This window comes from Setaria viridis, chromosome 3 (assembly GCF_005286985.2).
Source record: "Setaria viridis chromosome 3, Setaria_viridis_v4.0, whole genome shotgun sequence".
NCBI lineage: Eukaryota > Viridiplantae > Streptophyta > Magnoliopsida > Poales > Poaceae > Setaria > Setaria viridis.
In genome coordinates, this window is record NC_048265.2 from 6192666 (window position 1) to 6212124 (window position 19459).

Genomic DNA, 19459 nt, shown 5'->3' on the forward strand with positions numbered 1-19459 from the left:
CCATCATTATATTAATACTTTCCTAAATTTTTTATATAAAAAAAATTCAACAGAATTGGACACAGATGTGGATATCGAAATCAGAGAAGACGAAGAAACAGCTACAAAGATCTCGGATCCATATGACATTGTCTATAGCAACATACCAGACGACACAAACATGCTGAAAAATAAAGAAAATTGCATATACTGCAATGCAAAGAAATTTGAGTACGAATCTGAGGGGTTTATGCTGCAGAAAAGGATAGATTAGATTAGCCAATCAAGAGACACCTCCTGAACTCATGAGACTTTGGACAAGCAACGATTCTGATGCAAGACATTTTCGGAACAATATAAGATTTTTCAATGGACACTTCTCATTTACATCTCTTTATTGCCACCTAGACAGTGCGACCACTGGCATGAAAAAAGCTAGTATTTACACCTTTCGAGCTCATGGCCAGATGTATCACAATATACAATCATTTGGAAATAGTCGCTCAGATCCAAAGCATCTAGAGTTGTACTTCTACGATGATGATCCAAGCCTAGAGCATCAGTATCGATGTTGCCGTGAAGAAAAGTACAAGCAAGACAAACATGTAGTCACAATTTTAACACAAATTCTACGTGAAAACCCATACTCTAAACAGTTTAGAAGTTTGGGACAGAATGAAAAACTTGATGACTACAGGCTGATCTTGAACCTTGACCAAAGATTAGACCAAAGAACATACAATGCACCAATAACTTTAGAGGTAGCTGCAGTGTGGATCGAGGGAAATTAAAGAAGAAATACCTTTGACAAGAATGTAATACTACATGCAAACAACAACGAAATACAAGGCATCAAATCATACTATGGCTGCTATGATCCATTGTCTTCTCCTCTATTCTTTCCAAGAGCTGAACTCGGTTGGCATTCAAATATCCCAAGGGCCAATACAATATTGGAAGAATTGAGAAATGATAATGTTGATCGCAACAATAGTGACAACGACCCAGGTTAGAATTTCATATACTTTTGTCTTCTAAATTTAGTTTACTAATATGAAACAACTATATAAATATTCCTCTAACTTTAGCGTTCCAATTCTTACACAGATTCAAGCAGTAAACTGTGGGTAACCATGAGAGAATATTACTGCTATAAATTCCATGCAAGACCAAGCATATTCAACCCAATATTGCATGGTGGTAGACTTTTTCAGCAGTTTGCCATTGATACATACATCAAGATTGAGAGCTCCAGATTGGACTTCATATGGCATCATCAGAAAGAAATAAGGGCAGATCTATACAAAGGCCTCCTGGATAGCATTCAAGAAGGAGAACAAAAGGGAGATAAAGTAGGAAAACGAACGGTGCTAGCATCATCATTTATTGGAGGGCCAAGAGATAAATTGCGACGATATCTAGATGCTATGGCTTTAGTAAGCAAATATGGAAAGCCAGACATATTCCTAACAATGACCTGCAACCCAAACTGGGAAGAGATCACCCGAAAACTAGAGTTTGCACAAACACCTCAAGATCCTCCAGATCTCGTGGTTAGGGTTTTTGGGGCAAAACTAGAAGAAATGAAGAATCAATTGTTTAAAAAGCACATTCTTGGAAAGGTAAAGGCATATACCTATGTTGTAGAGTTCCAAAAGAGAGGCCTACCTCATGCACACTTCTTGCTGATAATGACCGGAAAATACAAGTATACATGTCCAAAGCAATATGACAGAATAATCTATGCCGAGCTGCCAGACAAGCACGAGTATCCAGATCTATATAAAATGGTCATCAAACATATGATGCATGGTCCTTGCAGCATATTAAACAGAAATTGCCCTGCACAAAGAATCGAGCATCTTGCAAAAACAATTATCCAAGACCATTTAATGAAACTACAATTCAAGGCAAGGACTCCTACCCATGGTATAGAAGACGAAATGACGGTCGCACTGAAACAGTCCGGAACTGTAAACTAGATAACAGATGGGTTGTTCCTTACAACCCATACCTATTGCACTTTTTCAACTGCCACATAAATGTTGAGGTATGCTCAAGCATTAAAGCCGTTAAGTATCTATTCCAATACATCTACAAGGGACATGACCGGGCCTCTGTATCTGTAACTGGAGCAGATGATGAAGGAGAAATTGATGAAATTAGACGGTACAGAAACGCACGGTGGGTTACACCTCCAGAATTAAGCATGCAAGTGCTGAGAGCCGATATATATCTTTGACTCTATTGGAAGTGTTTGAAGTGAGCAATACATCATTTTATATAAATCCAATCCATTTGATCACATTAAAATTCATGAGACAAGTCTCTCCGTCCCCGTTAAGTCATATATGAAGGGTCAAAACAAACAGGTATAAAAAACATTGACTAGTACATAAACCGTATGTATAATTGGTCGTAGGTTTGCCGGTATGTAAAAGTTATATTGTTTATGCGGATCTATCTATTTATACCTATAGTAATCACAGACGCTCTAGAAAATCCCACGTCAACGAGAAAGAGAAAATATCTAGCCATTGATCCATCGTGGCCCCCTTTTTTTAGCCGTTCAGATTTAAAAAAGTACAATTAGTTATTAGTTACTTGCATTTGGTTAACTTTGCTAGGTTGTTCAAAGGATAATAGGTGCAAATGGACAGTGGGGCCACTGGTGGACGTGCGTTCCTTGACAGGGCATGCCTACACGAGAACTAAGGAAGACCGGCTGTGTGGACGTGGAGGATGTGATATTACACGATGCTGGAACATGGACGGTTGCCACGTTAATCCTCGGGTACAAATTAGAATTCATTACAATTTTTAGGAAAAATATGTACGGATGTATGATCCGTTAGAGGAAAAGTGAATAGGACGGACCAAAATGTTGGATCCTTTGTTGGAAAAATGATTTGAATTTTGGCAATGTGAGTAAGGATTTCCTTGGTTTTGAGAGAGAGCCAAATAGGATTACATTGTTTGTTAATGTTCATCTCATATTGATTTTCAACCTTAAAAAAATGATGCACTATTTCAGCTACAATCACATTAAACGAAACATAAAATTCGATCCATCTTGACCTCTCGAGCTATGTGAGTAGGAGAACAACATAGCAAAGATAAACGATCTAATTAATCTTCCTAGGAAGAGCTTTGAACTCTTGGAAACAACAAAATGAAATCATGCAATTCGATTGGCAAAGTGACAATACATCATCGGTACAATGATCAAAAATAGCGATTCTTGGCTAGGTACAAATGTATGATCCATTGTTGGGAAAGCAAATAGGATGGACTAAACTTTTCGTCACATATTGATTTTCAGCCACTAAAAAAAGCGATGAGGTAAGATAGTCATTTGTTTCTAAATACACAGTACAACATAGTCATTGTTTCTAGTCCGTTGCGGTGCGGTGGGATAAGAATAAATAATCACATGACAAGACATGGCATGGCAGGCTATGACGCAACATCATGACTAGGGAAAACCAAAAGCACCAAGGAAGATGAACAGATTCTTGCCGATGTCCCATCACAGAGCAAATAAAGCAGGATAAAAGGGGATTGATCTTCAAACTAGAAAATAGGGGATCGATCTTTCCATTGATCTTACAAATAAAAGATAACAGCATAGCAAAGATGGCTAGGGTTCCAACAAAATCTAAATCTAAAATTACTAATTAACAGCATAGCAAAGATAACAGCTGGCCAGGGTTCCAACAAAATCTAAATCTAAAGTTACTAATTAACAGCATAGCAAAGATAACAGCATTGATCTTGCACTAGCGCGGCTTGCTCACTCCATTCACCCCTCGTTCCCAGCCATGACGTGGTGGCGGCTCCACTTCTTATGGTTCTCGCGCCCTCAGGGGGTGGACCCAGAACGTGGTCCTTGACCTCATTCAGGATCCCCCACCGATGCCTCGTTCCGGGGTAGACAGGGCACGCGAAGGTGTTGTCAGCGCGGTGAAAGACGCGTAGAGCATCACCCCGGGGGAAGGGCGTGTGGTAGTCGCGGCGCCGGTCGTCAGATGAGTCCGTCAGGTTTGGGAGTCAGAGTCGAACCCATCAGCTGGAAGGGTCACAATCAAGGTCAACTCTTGATACGGTGACGAGGGCGTGAGGGTGGAGGAAGCCGCCCCCACCGTCGGAGGAGCCTGGGAACGCACTGGGGAGCCCACAATAGCTCCACAGCGACCATCCACGAGCGACAGCAGGTTGAGGTCGGCGGCGTTGGAGCGCGATCCCGACGACGAGCGCAATGGCCACCCAAGGTCGCTGGCGTCAGAGTGGGATACCGACGAGGAAGCGCCGCCGTAACAGGACGACCCCACTGCGTGGACGTAGCGCCATAGCGCTGCCGTGAAGTTGCGGGCAGTGGCGCGGCAGTAGCACGGCGACAACCCGCCACAGGAGCACGACGATGATGAGGGGGACCTTTAGTCCTGAATGATTAGTTTCGGTTGATTTTTCGAGAGATATGAGACTTACCAAGAAGAACTAATGCTCATATTTTCCAGAACTAATGCTCATATTTCCACTAGTGAGTATATTTCCACTAGTGAGTGCAAGGTTCCCTCGACGCATAAGACGATTTATCCACCGTGGTTCCTAACCACAAGTAGAAATGCACACATTTACTAGGGGCGGTTCCTTAAGAGAAGTGTATTTTCCAGGGGCAGTTCCTTAAGATAAGTACCGATAGAAATCTGGCAGTGTTCAGGTACAGTGCGCGAAAGCAGCTGCTAGTGACTGTAGATAACGATATCCATCGATAGAAATAAAGGCTAGTATCACATCTAAAAACTAGCTTTGATATTCAGCTCAGATCCGTGCCTCTAACTTTTCGTGCTCATTATATAAATCATAAATTTGCTAAAAAATTAACCAAATCGTACATAAAAATCCAGAATGTTTATCAAAAGGTAAGATTCAAATCAGTGGTAGATGTTCAGGATTAACAACTTTCTTACTCCACATATTTTTGTTAGGTGAGGAGGCATTGCAAGTTTGCAACTGTTGAATGAAATCCGTACTTCGATGGAACTAGGAGGTAGTTGGTTTGAAGTATATACCATTATTTAGATATCCAATAATCCTTCCTTTTATTTCAATAAAAATATTGGTTCCACGATCATCTAGGAGTATGGTCTTGTACTCTCTTCTTGTTCGAGCTTTATGTGAATCCAACCCTATGGAGCCATCAAGATAGTGACTATACGGGAGTAATGAGAAGTTAAAGGGATGATTGAGATAAGACATGTGGCATCCATCAAGATAGGGATCCTCCATGGAACTGAATTCAATGCTTGATATCGAACCTGTCCTGAAGATGAAAAGTTTCTCTATAAATTTAGACGTCCTAAACTTCAATTCTTGTGCACACAGAATCTACTCGCAGTCGTAGGCTCGTAGCTTATAGACAAATGACATTGCAAGCAATGGCGTTGCCCTACTTGCAAGAACTAGTCATCTCCACACTTCTCGTTGTATCATTGTGCATGTACATTAAGTTCTGGAGGCTGAGAAACCCGTTGTACCCCATGGACTGGCCGGTTGTGGGCATGCTCCCTTCCATCGTTGCCAATCTCCACAACTTCCACGACGTACTCACTGTCTTCCTTGCCACCAACGGGTGTAACTTCAAGGCGCGAGGGCCGGTAGCAAGTGGCATGCGGTTCTTCGTCACCGCTGAACCGGCAAACGTCCGGCACATCTTCACCTCCAACCATGCAAACTACCCCAAGGGCGAGGATTTTGCTGAAATCTTCGACATCTTTAGCGGCACCCTCTTCACCATTGATGGTGAGGCCGGCCGCCAGCAGAGAGCCATGTTCCAGAACATCTTCAGCAATCCACGGTTACTTGCCTTGATGGCAAGTTGCTGCCGTGACAAGGTGGTGAACGGACTCCTCCCGTTCTTGACCCGCATGGGGAGCACCAGGACAACGTTCGACATGCAGGATTTGATCACAAGGTTGGTGTTCGACCTTACTGCCACGCCGATCTTCGGTGTCGACCCGGGTTGCCTGTCCATCAGCATGCCGTCTATCCATGTTGCAACCGCCATGGACACGTTCATGGAGGTCGGCTTATTCCGGCACACCATGCCGGCTTGTTTCTGGAAGGTGATGAGACGGCTAAACATCGGTCCAGAGAGGAAACTGGCCATGGCGCAAACAGTGATGCATGCTTTCATCAGGGAGATGACTGAGAAGTCGAAAGCCAGGTGCGCCGATCTCCTTGATGATGTGTTGGCCATGGACATTATTTCTGCTAACCCATCAGTGGGCAGAGACGATGTCCTACTACGTAATGTACTCATCAATTACATGATCGCCGGGCGGGACACGGTTGGTACCACGCTACCGTGGGTATTCTACAACCTCGCCAGGAACCCCCGTGTGGTCTCTTGCATCCGCAAGGAACTGGCACCCATTGCATCACTCAAGGCCACTGCTCTCGCCTCCAATAGCATCAGCAGTATGGTCGTCTTTGATCCAAAGGAGACTGAACACCTAGTCTACCTTCAGGCAGCCTTATTGGAGTCGCTCAGGTTGTACCCACCAGGCCCGATCGAGCGCAAGGTGGTGCTAGCCGACGATGTGCTCCCAAGTGGTCACCAGTTGTGCTCCGGTGAAACCATCCTGATCTCCATCTATGCCATGGGTAGAATGGAATCCCTGTGGGGCAAGGATTGTCATGTGTACCGTCCGGAGAGGTGGCTGTCCGAGGACGGTGCTAAACTGCGTTACGTGCCGTCCAATAAATTCATGGCGTTTAACACAGGGCCGAGGATGTGCCTTGGCAAGGACATAGCAATTGCGCAGATGAAGACCATCGTTGCCGCGGTGGTGTGGAACTTTGATATGGAGGTGTTGGAAGGGCAGAGCATCGAGCCAAAGCTGTCGTGCATTCTTCAATTGAAGAACGGGCTCATGATGATGGTTAAGCAGAGAGAGTAATCAATGTGACATGGAATAAGCTAGGTGCAATGCAACTACAGATCGACTCAGTCCTGGCATATATGGTTTGAACAAAATAGTTAAATCCAAACTTATAATGAAGTAAATGGAGGCGTAACATGTATTTTCATCATTAAATAAAGTCTACGGACGCCGTCGTTTGGCCATCTGAAAGCTGGGATCATACCCAACTACAGACTCTTTGATTTCAGTACTGATAGTTGTACTACTCCCTCTTTCTAAATAAGTGATGTTTTCAGATTATCTTAAGCTTATTTGAAACTTTGATGGCATATTAATTGTTTTTCTACGTGTAAAAGGTTTGAATAAATTTATACGAGTATATTTATGTTTAATAGTAACTTCATCAAAAGCATCCGTTCACTTTATGAATATTTTGTAACAAAAACTAGCCATCACAGTTATGTTTTTGAGGTAATTTCAATATCAAAAACTTCATTTATGAGACCGGAGGAACTAACATACAAAGACAATGAATGTAAATACCATATGCCCTCCGGTGTCCTAGACTTCATAAGTTGTATCTGCAATACTCAAGAGTGAAACGAAAGAGGACGATGTCAATTTGAGTGTATCAAAAGAGACTTAAAACATTCAAATGATGAATATAAATTGTATCCAATCATAGTCCCTATTATACTTATGTAATTAGTACAATTTATTTAAGTTGGAACATAACTTTTTTTTACCGTGTCTTGATCCAAGTGCGCATGTGGGTTTTGCATGTTTTTCCTGGTAGGAGGCACCTGACTAATGCGGTGTCTGGAACCTTGGTTACTCCTTTTTATTGATTTCCTTCCTTAAGCTACCTGAGCACCCTAGAATAGTGATGGGCTGCCAAGGTATTGGATCAAATGAATTCAGACACCTCTATGTATTTAAGGTATTGGTGTGAGTAGCGTGTAACGACTGGTTCTGTGCTGAGTCGTACCAACCATATCGAGGCTTTGTGCACGCTACCTTACCTTGCCTTGCGCGACGGTGCCGTCTGCCTCTTGCCCACCCACGCCGATGTCAAGTACCAGCACTGGATCCAGGACCAGAGGCCCAAGAACTGGATGAACAGTGATAGCCACCCAGTGGTGCACGTACCATACAATCCTTGCTATCTGGACGCTTCGGTAAACCAATCCGTAAACAGTACAATCCGTCTAGAAGTTGTATCAGGATACGAGTCAATCCTTACCCGTGAACAGTACAATCCGTCTAGAAGTTGTATTAGGACACAAAACGGATTACGATACACCAATATATATATATATATATATATATATATATATATATATATATATGCATAATAAGTAAACAATATGCAAGCCATACAACAGCGTTGAGTTTCCAGGAAAAAGCCCCTCGATACCATCTGAGGTAACAGGCCCCTAGATACAACTGTTATTTTTTTTATAGAAATGCCATTGTTGCTGAATGTAGATTCCTTGACACGTACCGTGATTATGCTGAATGTAGATTCCTTGAGGATCCTATCGACGTCAACCATTGCCAGTGCCTGGAGCCGCAAGTCATGGTAGAGTACTGAATTATGTTGGTGAACAAACCTGGAACATGGACACCAATTCGACAGGTTGAATAGCAGAGCCCTCTTATTTTTAAGAGAACAAAAAAAATCAAGTCAGATTACGGAGAGGTTCGGGTGACTTAATAATGAATTAAAGGACCACTTCACTGGACGGATCTCCTAATATCCAACCTAATTTTAATTATGAAATAATTGAAACATATCGATCTGTCATGAGCAACAATTATATCAGGATTGAATTAGCAGTCACTGTTGAAATTGCAAATGACCATCAACCAAACCTTATTATTATAAGATAACAGCAGTAAAACTGGCTTCTTTTTTCTTGTCTGTAAGATCCTCTACTGGTGTATCATCATAAGAAAAAAAAATCCTAAGAATGGTAGTGAAGATGAGCAGTAGTAGCAGAGGTCGATTTACCTATTTGATAGCCCTTTGCCACCTGTAGAGCTCTGGTGCACTGATTGTTTCCTTCTGTGTTTCATCTTGGGCAACCACAGGAAAATTGTCAAAGGATCATAAATAAAAACAAACACACAATGCATGTTGTTAATATTACTAATGGAAAACTAAAAAAAATATCAAGCAGTAGTAATTTCAAGTGGCAACAACAGGAAAATTGTCAAAGGATCATAAATAAAAACAAACACACAATGCATGCTGTTAATATTAGACTCTAAATCTTTGGAATTCATTCCATCATGTTGACTTTTCAATATCACAACATCATTTGAATTTTCATCAGTGACATGATTTTGTACAGAATTGATACCAATTTCTGCTGTGTTTGTTTTTTTCATGCAGTGGAGTCACAATCACAAGTCATTGATGCAAATGAAAAGAGAAGGAAAAGAGATAGAGAGCGTTATGCCAAAATGACAGATGAAGAAAAGCAGGATAAACTGAAAAAACAACGTGAAGCCTATCATAGAAGGAAAGGTAGAGATGCAACACAGTACCAAAAAAAATGCGCAAAAGAGAGACAGAAATATGCAAATATGCAGTCAGAACAAAAGAAAGCTAGAATAGAACAAGCCATAACTAACCGTGAAATGAGGAGCAGCAAAACAACGAAAGGTTCAATTGCAATGGAGAATCCTGCATATATTGAAACAGATATGTCAGTTGAAGTTAGTACATCTAGCCTTAATGTTAAACACAGGAAACATGTGACGCCAGGAGAAAGGCAAACATTGCTAGCTCGTCAAAAAAAAATTCAAGAAAAAACAAAAGGGGACAATTTATTCATCATCAGAAGAAGATGAAACCATGAGCGAAGAGGACAATGACATAGAAATGCAAAAACAGTCAGAAATCATGAATCTCAGTGATATTCTAAATTTTATACAAAACTTTCGCATTTCAATACAATATATGCAATACTTTAACATTTGAATAGACTACATACATCCATATATTATACTAACAATCTCAATCAAACAGAAATACCCTCTTTAGTATGCACAACCATAGAAGACATTGATACCCCCAAACAACTAACAAACGATGAAGATAATGGTAAGGTTATCAACTCCAAAGTAAATTCTCACATGATACAAAAGAAACAAAAATATGTATTCACAAAAATCTGTACCGATAATGATGGAGTGATATTTGAACAAGACACGAACGAGGATGATTACATGTTCTCATGTCAAGGTATGCTTCAATACTTTAAAAAAAATCCTTCCATCATTATGTTAATACTTTCCTAAAATTTTTTATATAAAAAAATTCAACAGAATTGGACACAGATGTGGATATTGAAATCAGAGAAGACGAAGAAACTAATACAAAGATCTCGGATCCATATGACATTGTCTACATCAACATACCAGACGACACAAACATGCTGAAAAATAAAGAAAATTGCATATACTGCAATGCAAAAAAATTTGAGTATGAAACTGAGGGGTTATGCTGCAGAAAAGGACAGATTAGATTAGACAATCAAGAGACACCTCCTGAACTCATGAGACTTTGGACAAGCAATGATTCTGATGCAAGACATTTTCGGAACAATATAAGATTTTTCAATGGACACTTCTCATTTACATCTCTTTATTGCCACCTAGACAGTGAGACCACTGACATGAAAAAAGCTGGTATTTACACATTTCATGTATCACAATATACAATCATTTGGAAATAGTCACTCAGATCCAAAGCATCTAGAGTTATACTTGTACGATGATGATCCAAGCCTAGAGCATCGGTATCGACGTTGCCGTGAAGAAAAGTACGAGCAAGACAAACATGTAGTCACAATTTTAACACAAGTTCTACATGAAAACCCATACTCTAAACAGTTTAGAAGTTTGGGACAGATCGAAAAGCTTGATGACTACATGCTGATCTTGAACCTTGACCAAAGATTAGACCAAAGAACATACAATGCACCAATAACTTTAGAGGTAGCTGCAGTGTGGATCGAGGGAAATGAAAGAAGAAATACCTTTGACAAGAATGCAAAACTACATGGAAACAACAACGAAATATAAGGCATCAAATCATACTATGGCTGCTATGATCCATTGCCTTATCCTCTATTCTTTCCAAGAGCTGAACTCGGTTGGCATTCAAATATCCCAAGGGCCAATACAATATTGGAAGAATTGAGAAATGATAATGTTGATCGCAACAATAGTGACAACGACCCAGGTTAGAATTTCATATACTTTTGTCTTCTAAATTTAGTTTACTAATATGAAACAACTACATAAATATTCCTCTAACTTTAGCGTTCCAATTCTTACACAGATTCAAGCAGTAAGCTGTGGGTAACCATGAGAGAATATTACTGCTATAAATTCCATGCAAGACCAAGCATATTCAACCCGATATTGCATGGTGGTAGACTTTTTCAGCAATTTGCCGTTGATACATACATCAAGATTGAGAGCTCCAGATTGGACTTCATATGGCATCATCAGAAAGAAATAAGGGTAGATCTATACAAAGGCCTCCTGGATAGCATTCAAGAAGGAGAACAAAAGGAAGATAAAGTAGGAAAACGAACGGTGCTAGCATCATCATTTATTGGAGGGCCAGAGATAAATTGCGATGATATCTAGATGCTATGGCTTTAGTACGCAAATATGGAAAGCCAAACATATTCCTAACAATGACCTGCAACCCAAACTGGGAAGAGATCATCCGAGAACTAGAGTTTGCACAAACACCTCAAGATCGCCCAGATCTTGTGGTTAGGGTTTTCAGGGCAAAACTAGAAGAAATGAAGAATCAATTGTTTAAAAAGCACATTCTTGGAAAGGTAAAGGCATATACCTATGTTGTAGAGTTCTAAAAGAGAGGCCTACCTCATGCACACTTTTTGCTGATAATGACTGGAAAATATAAGTATACATGTCCAGAGCAATATGACAGAATAATCTCTGCCGAGCTGCCAGACAAGCACGAGTATCCGGATCTATATAAAATGGTCATCAAACATATGATGCATGGTCCTTGCGGCATATTAAACAAAAATTGCCCTTGCACAAAGAATCGAGCATCTTGCAAAAACAATTATACAAGACCATTTAATGAAACTACGATTCAAGGCAAGGACTCCGTATAGAAGATGAAATGACTGTCGCACCGAAACAGTCTGGAATTGTAAACTAGATAACAGATGGGTTGGGAAATCCAACCGAGACTAAAGGATAACCCTTTACCCCCGGTTGGGAAACCTAACCGGGATTAAAGGCCAATTCTCTACTAGTGCTTTAGTTTAGAAGAATAGATATCACACATCTCTATCTATTATAGAGGCGCAGTCACACATGGGAGTGAAAAAAAACTGTTCATATTTGAACTAGGCTGGTGGACACGTGTTGGGTTCACTAGTAAAGAACGCGTGGAAAGCCACGGAAAATAAACGTATGTATGCAGAGATGGAAATAACAACATTATAAGACTATTCCGGTTATTAAGTGGTTGGATAAAGAATGTTAGTGGTGAAAATAATAAAGGAAAAATACCTAATTAATTAACTTGTATGGTATTATGTTACCTGTTGGGTGTAGCCTAGCTACTATGATCTTGAATTGAAATATCTGCTGATTTCACTCTAGGAAAGATAATAGCAGCTTTCCCCTTAAACTGTAATCGAATTTGATTTTAAGTATTCAAAGAAATGCGAAATATGTCCTCTTCCTTTTTTTTCTCTTTCTGCAAAGTGGTGTTCCCAAGTCCCAACAAGATAGAGGTCTTGAAGCACCTTCTTTCATGGCATCTAGAGGTCCCTCGGTAGCTTAAAAAATCTACACAACAAAATTCGTTTTGGCCTGTACAGTTTTCTCTGCTTCTCTCTAGACTTGTACTAGGGTTGCCTTATGATCTTACTTGCTAAGTTGCTAGTAGTGTCTCTACCTGAAGCAGGTAGTGATTCTATTAGAAGTAGGAATGTAAGGTTCTGCCCTGCTGTTCTCTTTCTATCTCGTTGCTGTAAACTCTAAAACTCTGCTGTACTATATATTCCGTTACTCGTCAATGGAAATGGGGGCCACCTCGATCCGACAAAAAAGGGGATAATAACATGAACCCGTATGTTGCAGCATAAAAAAGACTAAAAGGAGGCGCAAATATCAACTTTGATAAAAATTACTAATATGCTAAACATACAGTTATATGGATCTGCACCTAATTCACAATCCAAAAGCCTGTAGGAACTTTTCAGGTATATAGCACATACTTGAACAGAACAAACTATTGTCGATGAACCCAAAAAGGCTCATAACATTATGACATCTCCAACAAAATGAATATACATGGTTCACAAGCCTGTGCGGAGTGTTGGAACCCAAGACGCTAAATCTATCTCATAGGGGATGCTTACAGTGGAAGCCCAAGAAAAAGCTGCAGCCACCTGAATATCTCCTTAGTTCGGAGATCCAGCCAGAAGTAACGGCTGCCCGGCGCGACGATGAGCACGACGCCGCTCCTCTCTGCAAACCACTCCAACCGGACCTTGCATGTCTGCCAACGACGACCCAACCAACTTGTGAAATTCATGACCGCGTCAATCTTGATCACAGCCTCGGGCCGTTCACCCCACCTCGCCGGCGAGCAGCCGGACTGAGACCAAACGGAAATCCTGTCACTGTCCGTGACGAGCACGCACAGGTTCATGCACGCCGGCTTGGTCGCCAGGAGGATATGCTTCTGCCCTGCGGCGGCCCTGCCGTATGCGCCATGGAAGCTCGCAGAGAGCTTCGTCGCCGTCACCTTTGCTGATGCTTCCCCGACGTCGAGCTTGAAGATGTAGTATGTGGTGTCCGACCGGCACAGCCAGTGCACCGCTCCGTTGGCAACTAGGGGCGTTCGTCGTAGCCAGCCTCCGTGCACGTAGCCGGACTCGAATTCTAGGGCTCCATGCGCCGTGCACCGAGGAGAAGGTTTGGATCTGCAAGCAGTGGCACCGACTGCGTTTCGACATCACCGACGTCACCTTGAGCACCTGGAACGACCGGCCAATGACGCCGCCGTCACCGTCGCCGACGAGCAGGACGTACTGGCCGTGGAACGTCGCTCCGCGGTGGATGGTTTGGCTGCGGCCGGTTACGGGGCTGCACACGCGCAGCTCCTCCGCCGCCACGTTCGCTTGGCAGTCGTACGGACGAGGACGAGGCCGTCGCGCGCCGCCACGGGCTCGTGCAGCCTCGACGGCTCGCCGGACGGGAAGCACCCGGCGGCGGCGAGCTGACCCGTGTCGTAGTCCACCAGGTACTGGTCCATGCCTCGCGTATCGACCAGGTGGCCGCGCAGGAGGAAGGGACGAAGCGGTCGGCGTGGCGGAGGCGGAGGCGGCCGTGGAAGGCCGGGTCGGCGATGCGGCGGTGCAGGTAGGGCTCGCCGCGACGCAGCGCACGAGAGTGGCAGGGTCGGAGAGGGCCGCTATCTCTAGAACGAGGTCCAGCGGGAGCGGGAACGGCGGCGACGAGGATCCTCGCCTTGATCCTTTCCGCATCGCGATCCGTCGGAATCGATAGGCCTTCTTGAAATCCCTTGTTTCGTTGCATTGCACCCGTTTGTATTTGTATATATATTATATATAGATATAGGTATTTTCCGTAGTATAGAAGCCAGCCGTAGCGTACAGATTGATCCGTCGACGCCGTCCATGGTGCCCGCCGTTAGTCACGATCGCGGGGGGCAGGGTCCTGCCGCCCAGGCCCGGTCCTGAAACTTTTGTGGCTTGGAGCGAAACTAAAAGAAGAACATGTACTCGTAAAAGTAGTAAATGTAGTAATAATAATTATAATAAACATTTAAATCATGTGTCCAAAGCTAACACTCATATCAAGCAATTTATATTACATAAAAAATTTCTTCTAACATTTCTAAATGCGAAGTCATTGATGATGGCATCAAATTATTAGATGGGATCGACTTAATCAAATTATTAGTAAATTATACAAGTTATAGTACAAATGAATTTTGAACTTCGAATGTCAATGGAGGGGGTAAGTTTGTGTTACCTATTTTACTTCTGACCGTGGCTCGGTGACTGCCTGTGGTGTTTCCGCGTTTGTCGGCGTCGGACGGTCGGAGGCGAGTTCCTGGAGATCAGATCCCGGGATCAGGCAGAGGGAGCGGACGAGGATACAGGCATACATGCACCGCACAGCCAGGCCGTCGCCCGTCAGGCGTCACCGGCGGCGGCACTCACCGCGTCAGGGACTCAGGGTTTCAACGGAGGCGCGCGCGGAGCTGCAGAGGAGATGAGGAGTCGCCACTCGCCAGTCGGCCGTCAGGCGTCGCGTCAGGACTCAGGCGTCAGGGTTTCGTCAGCATGCGAACAGTCATCGATAATTCATGGTCGATCCGTTCGTCAGTTCGTGCCTTCGTGGATTTAGCTGCTGGCCTGCTGTTTGTGCTCGTCAGCTCGTCAGCCTATGGGTTTGGCCCAACAGATTAACTGAACGTCTGAAGTCTGAACCACGCAGGTAAGCAAGCTGGAGCTCAATACCCTAAAAGTATGTATACACGGGGATGGGCCCCTCCGTTATTTGGGCCCAGGGCAGCCGCGCTCGACACCCCCCTATAGATTTCCATTTGGCCCGTGGGCCGGCCCACAGCATGACATTTTGGCCCGGTACAGGCACGGCCCGGCACGACGGCCTTGCAGGCTGGGCCGACCCGGCCTACAGCACGAGCCGGGCCTGGGCCGCTGCCTCAGCCCGTGGGCTGGCCCGGCACGGCCTGTCCCATTTGGCCCGTGGGCCATAAACGGGCGGCACGGCCTGCCAGGCCTGCCTCAATCCCACACCGCACCGAACCCCTCCGCTCCTACTGCTTCGAGCCGCCTCCCTGGTCTCTCCGCACTCCCGCACTGCCTCCGTCTCCGCCGCCTCCCCTTGCCTCCGCGCCTCCCCCTGCCGGCTTGCCCCCGGCGACCTCCGCGCCTCCCGTGCCTCCGCCGCCTCCCCCTGCCGGCGTGCCCCCGGCGACCTCCGCGCCTTCCCTGCCTCCGCCGCCTCCCCGTGCCGGCCTGCCCCCGGCGACCCGGCCGGCCGGCCCCTCGCTCGTCGCGATTTCCGCCGCCTCCCCCTGCCCCCAACGGCCTGACCGGCCGGTCGCTCGCACGTCGCAACCTCCGCGCCTCTCCCTGCCCCTGGAGCCGTGCCCCCCGCCGGTCCCGTGGCCCTCTGCCGCCAACTCCCCGACCGGTCCCGTGGCCGTCCGCCGCTGCCTCCCCGGCTGGGACCGTGGCCCTCCACAGCTGTGACGGTGGGGAAAAGAGGGGCTAGAGCCGTGCCCCTCCGCCGCCGCCTCCCCGGCCGATCCCATGGCCCTCCGCCACCGCCTCCCCGGGCGGACCGTGGCCCTCCACTGCGCGGCGGCGCCGCGGCGGGGAAAAGAGGAGCCGGAGCCGTGTTGCGGGCCGGCATGGGCACGACGAGCCTATTAAGGCCCACCAGGCCAGCAGGTCAGCACGGCCTGCCTAAGAAGGCAGCAGGCCGGACCTAGGCTGCTCCTTCGGCACGTGGGCCGGCCCGGCCTGGCATGATTACTGTGCGGGCCTAAACAGGCTGGGCCTAAGCAGGCTAGGCCTAATCAGGCTCGTGCCAGGCCGGGCTAGGCCGCCCGTTTGGCCATCTATACCCCCCGGGCCGGGCCTGCTGCCGCCTACGCCGCCCGTCGCCCCAGCGGCCGGGTAAGAGGCGGGCAGGGCGTGCAGGAGGAGATCGACGGCTTGCCCCTAGGCGACAAGGGGTCCTGCTCCTCATCATCTCACGCGTGGCTGGGGACACCGCGGACCTCGTCAGGTGCGCCGCCACCTGCCGGTGGTGGCGCCGCCTGGTCTCCTCCCGTCCGCCGACGCCGCCTTCATCTGCCTCCATGCGCCGCCGCGCACGGACCGGTCCGTTCCTGGCCTCGCCCTGGGCTTCTTCCACCTCGACAAGATCGAAGCCCCGCGCTTCGTGCCGCTGCCCTCCGCGTCGCGGCTGCTTGGGGTGCTGGGCCTGCCGTCTCTCGATCGGTTAGCCGACGGCGAGGGGCGCAAGATCCTCGACGCCTCCTCCCGCGTGGTGGCGTCCCGCGCCGGCCGCCTCGTCGTCGAGATCCATCGTCCCACAAAGAGCGGCAGCTCCACCCTAGAGCTGTGCGTGTGCAACCCCGTAAGCGGCGAGGCCGACACTAGTAGAGAACTGGGCTTTAATCCCGGTTGGTAGGGTGCTTTTATCCCGAAAATGCATCCGGGATAAACCAACCGGGACAAAAGGGGGGGTCTTTTATCCCGGGTCACTCAACCGGGACAAAAGACCCCCTTTTGTCCCGGTTGGTAATACCAACAGGGATAAAAGGGTCGAGAGCGCCGACGCTTCCCAAAAAAAAAATTCCCGAGCTCCCAGGAGGCCCCCCGACACGCGCAAGTCACAAGTCACGCGATTTTTCACGCGAAATATGCGCGTGCGCGGTTCGTGGGATTCGAACCCACAACCTCCAGCCTCGCGCGTAGCTTCCTTGCCATCCCACCTACACACCACATCTGACTATATAGGGGATACTATCCTTTTGTATTAACTCGTGGGGACCCTTTTATCCCGGTTGGAAACACCAACCGGGATAAAAGACTTTATCCCGGTTGGTGTTTCCAACCGGGATAAAAGGGTCCCCCCGATTTAATTCCTTCCCAGTCACTTTCCAGTCACCTCGTTGGGAGTCCTTTTATCCCGGTTTGAAACACCAACCGGGATAAATGACCCCCTTTTATCCCGGTTGGTATTACAAACCGGGATAAAAGGCTCTTGACCCTTTTATCTCGGTTGGTGTTACCAACCGGGATAAAAGGGGGGTCTTTTATCCCGGTTGGTGTTTCAAACCGGGATAAAAGGCCTCTCAGAGTCTTTTTTTCCCACTAGCCTTTGCAACCGGGATAAAGGTCCCGGTTGGTGAGCCCCCCACCAGTGACCGAGTTTTAGTCCCAGTTGGTGAACCTTTTGTCCCAGGCCAACTTTAAACCGGGACAAAAGGGGGCGGATGGAAAGTCGTTTTTCTACTAGTGCGACGTGCTCCCGTGCCTGCGCGGCGACGACGACGCACCCGGGCCCTACGCGTGCGCGCTGCTCGCCGTCGACGACCTCCGCTACTACTGCAAGGACGACGCGCCACCGCGGTCAGCGTTGTCCTACCGCTTGGTTCTCGTCTTTGACCGCGACGGCTTCACGGCGTACCGGTGCTTCTGCTCCGACGCCGGCCGCTGGGGGCCGGAGGCGCGTGTAACTGGCGGGAGGCCGGCGAGGATTGACACGACGTGGCTGCACTGGCCGCAAGGCACCATCGTGCACCGTGGCGTTGTCTTTTGGCCGCGTCTCAAGTTCGCCCTCCTCACTCTGCCGGCGGTGAACACCATGGTCGTCGTCTATCACTGGATTGTCTACCGATCATCACTACATCAGCCTACTAGGGTCGACCCCGAACGACAAGCTCTGGCGGGCCTCGACGGACGGCGTAAGCAGTATAAACGTGAGTTCCCGAGATCTCTTCGGTGAAGACATATTCTCCGTCGGAAAGAGTGCCATGAGCGGGCTGTGGTGGTGCTTCCGAGGTGTGATGAGGCTGCCGAAGGTCATGCCGGAATTATCAGCGGTAAACTCGATGAAGCTGTGGTGGTTCTGCGAGCAGAGCGGCCTCGCCTTGGCCCGGACGTCGAGGAGTGCTGCTGTTACACTTTGAACCTTAATACCTGGAAGGTCGACAAGGTTGCAAGCAACGGTGCCGGCGGGAAGCCGTGGCTTGCCGTGCATGGATATGAGATGGGCCGGGTGTCATTCTTGAGCTCACTTGGGGAAAAGAGATGATGCATGGCGCGCAACTAGCTGGCTAGTGAAAAAGAAGAATGCACACGCTGTTGCATGGACAGTTTATCAGTGCGCTATGTGTTGCTTGCTCTGATTACAAGTAAATTACAGACTTGCCCAGGTTTATTAATAATTTTTCATGTTTTATTTAGTTTATATGGAGTTGTTCTCTCAATTATCTCAGATGTAATAATCAAGTGCAGAATTTTCAGTCAATCAACATGCAGTATAGGCTTGAGGCGGTAGCAAAATCCCATCAAAATTAAAAATTGTCACGGCCAGAAGCAGCATTTTGAAGAAGCTTAGCAAGATATTAGGTTTAGTACTTATCTGAGGCAGAGTTTATTCGCCCATGAGTGCAAGGATGACGATGATGGCTATTTGCCCGACCTTTTTCACTGGCCCAAGGTCAGTCGGTTATAAGCCACATCTGGGCTGCCAATAAAATGGGCCGAACAATGAGATGGTTGGGCGGCCCTAAACGTGACAAACAAGCTGGGTTTTAATCGGGCTTATCTTGGGCCGAATTTTCTCTCAGATGGGCCCGTGGTGCTTTGATTCCACTGTTGTTGTTCGGCTCCGCCTCCCGGAGTCCCGGGCTCCCGGCGCGGCGGGCAACCTTCCTTCCGCCTCTGGTCCCCCCGCCCCCG

The 19459-nt window shown here is 46.7% G+C and overlaps 1 protein-coding gene across 1 annotated transcript; it reads left to right on the forward strand.

Moving 5' to 3' along the window:
* Positions 1–5345: 5345 nt before the first annotated feature.
* On the forward strand, positions 5346–7205 carry LOC117850345 (noroxomaritidine synthase). Its single transcript, XM_034732176.2, has one exon. It carries the CDS (start codon positions 5403–5405, stop codon positions 6939–6941), a length of 1539 nt encoding a protein of 512 aa, XP_034588067.1. The 5' UTR covers positions 5346–5402; the 3' UTR covers positions 6942–7205.
* The last annotated feature ends 12254 nt before the right edge of the window (positions 7206–19459 follow it).

Excerpts from the sequence above, each read along its gene's own strand:
- LOC117850345 (XM_034732176.2), top strand. The coding sequence starts at position 5,403 with ATGACATTGCAAGCAATGGCGTTGCCCTACTTGCAAGAACTAGTCATC.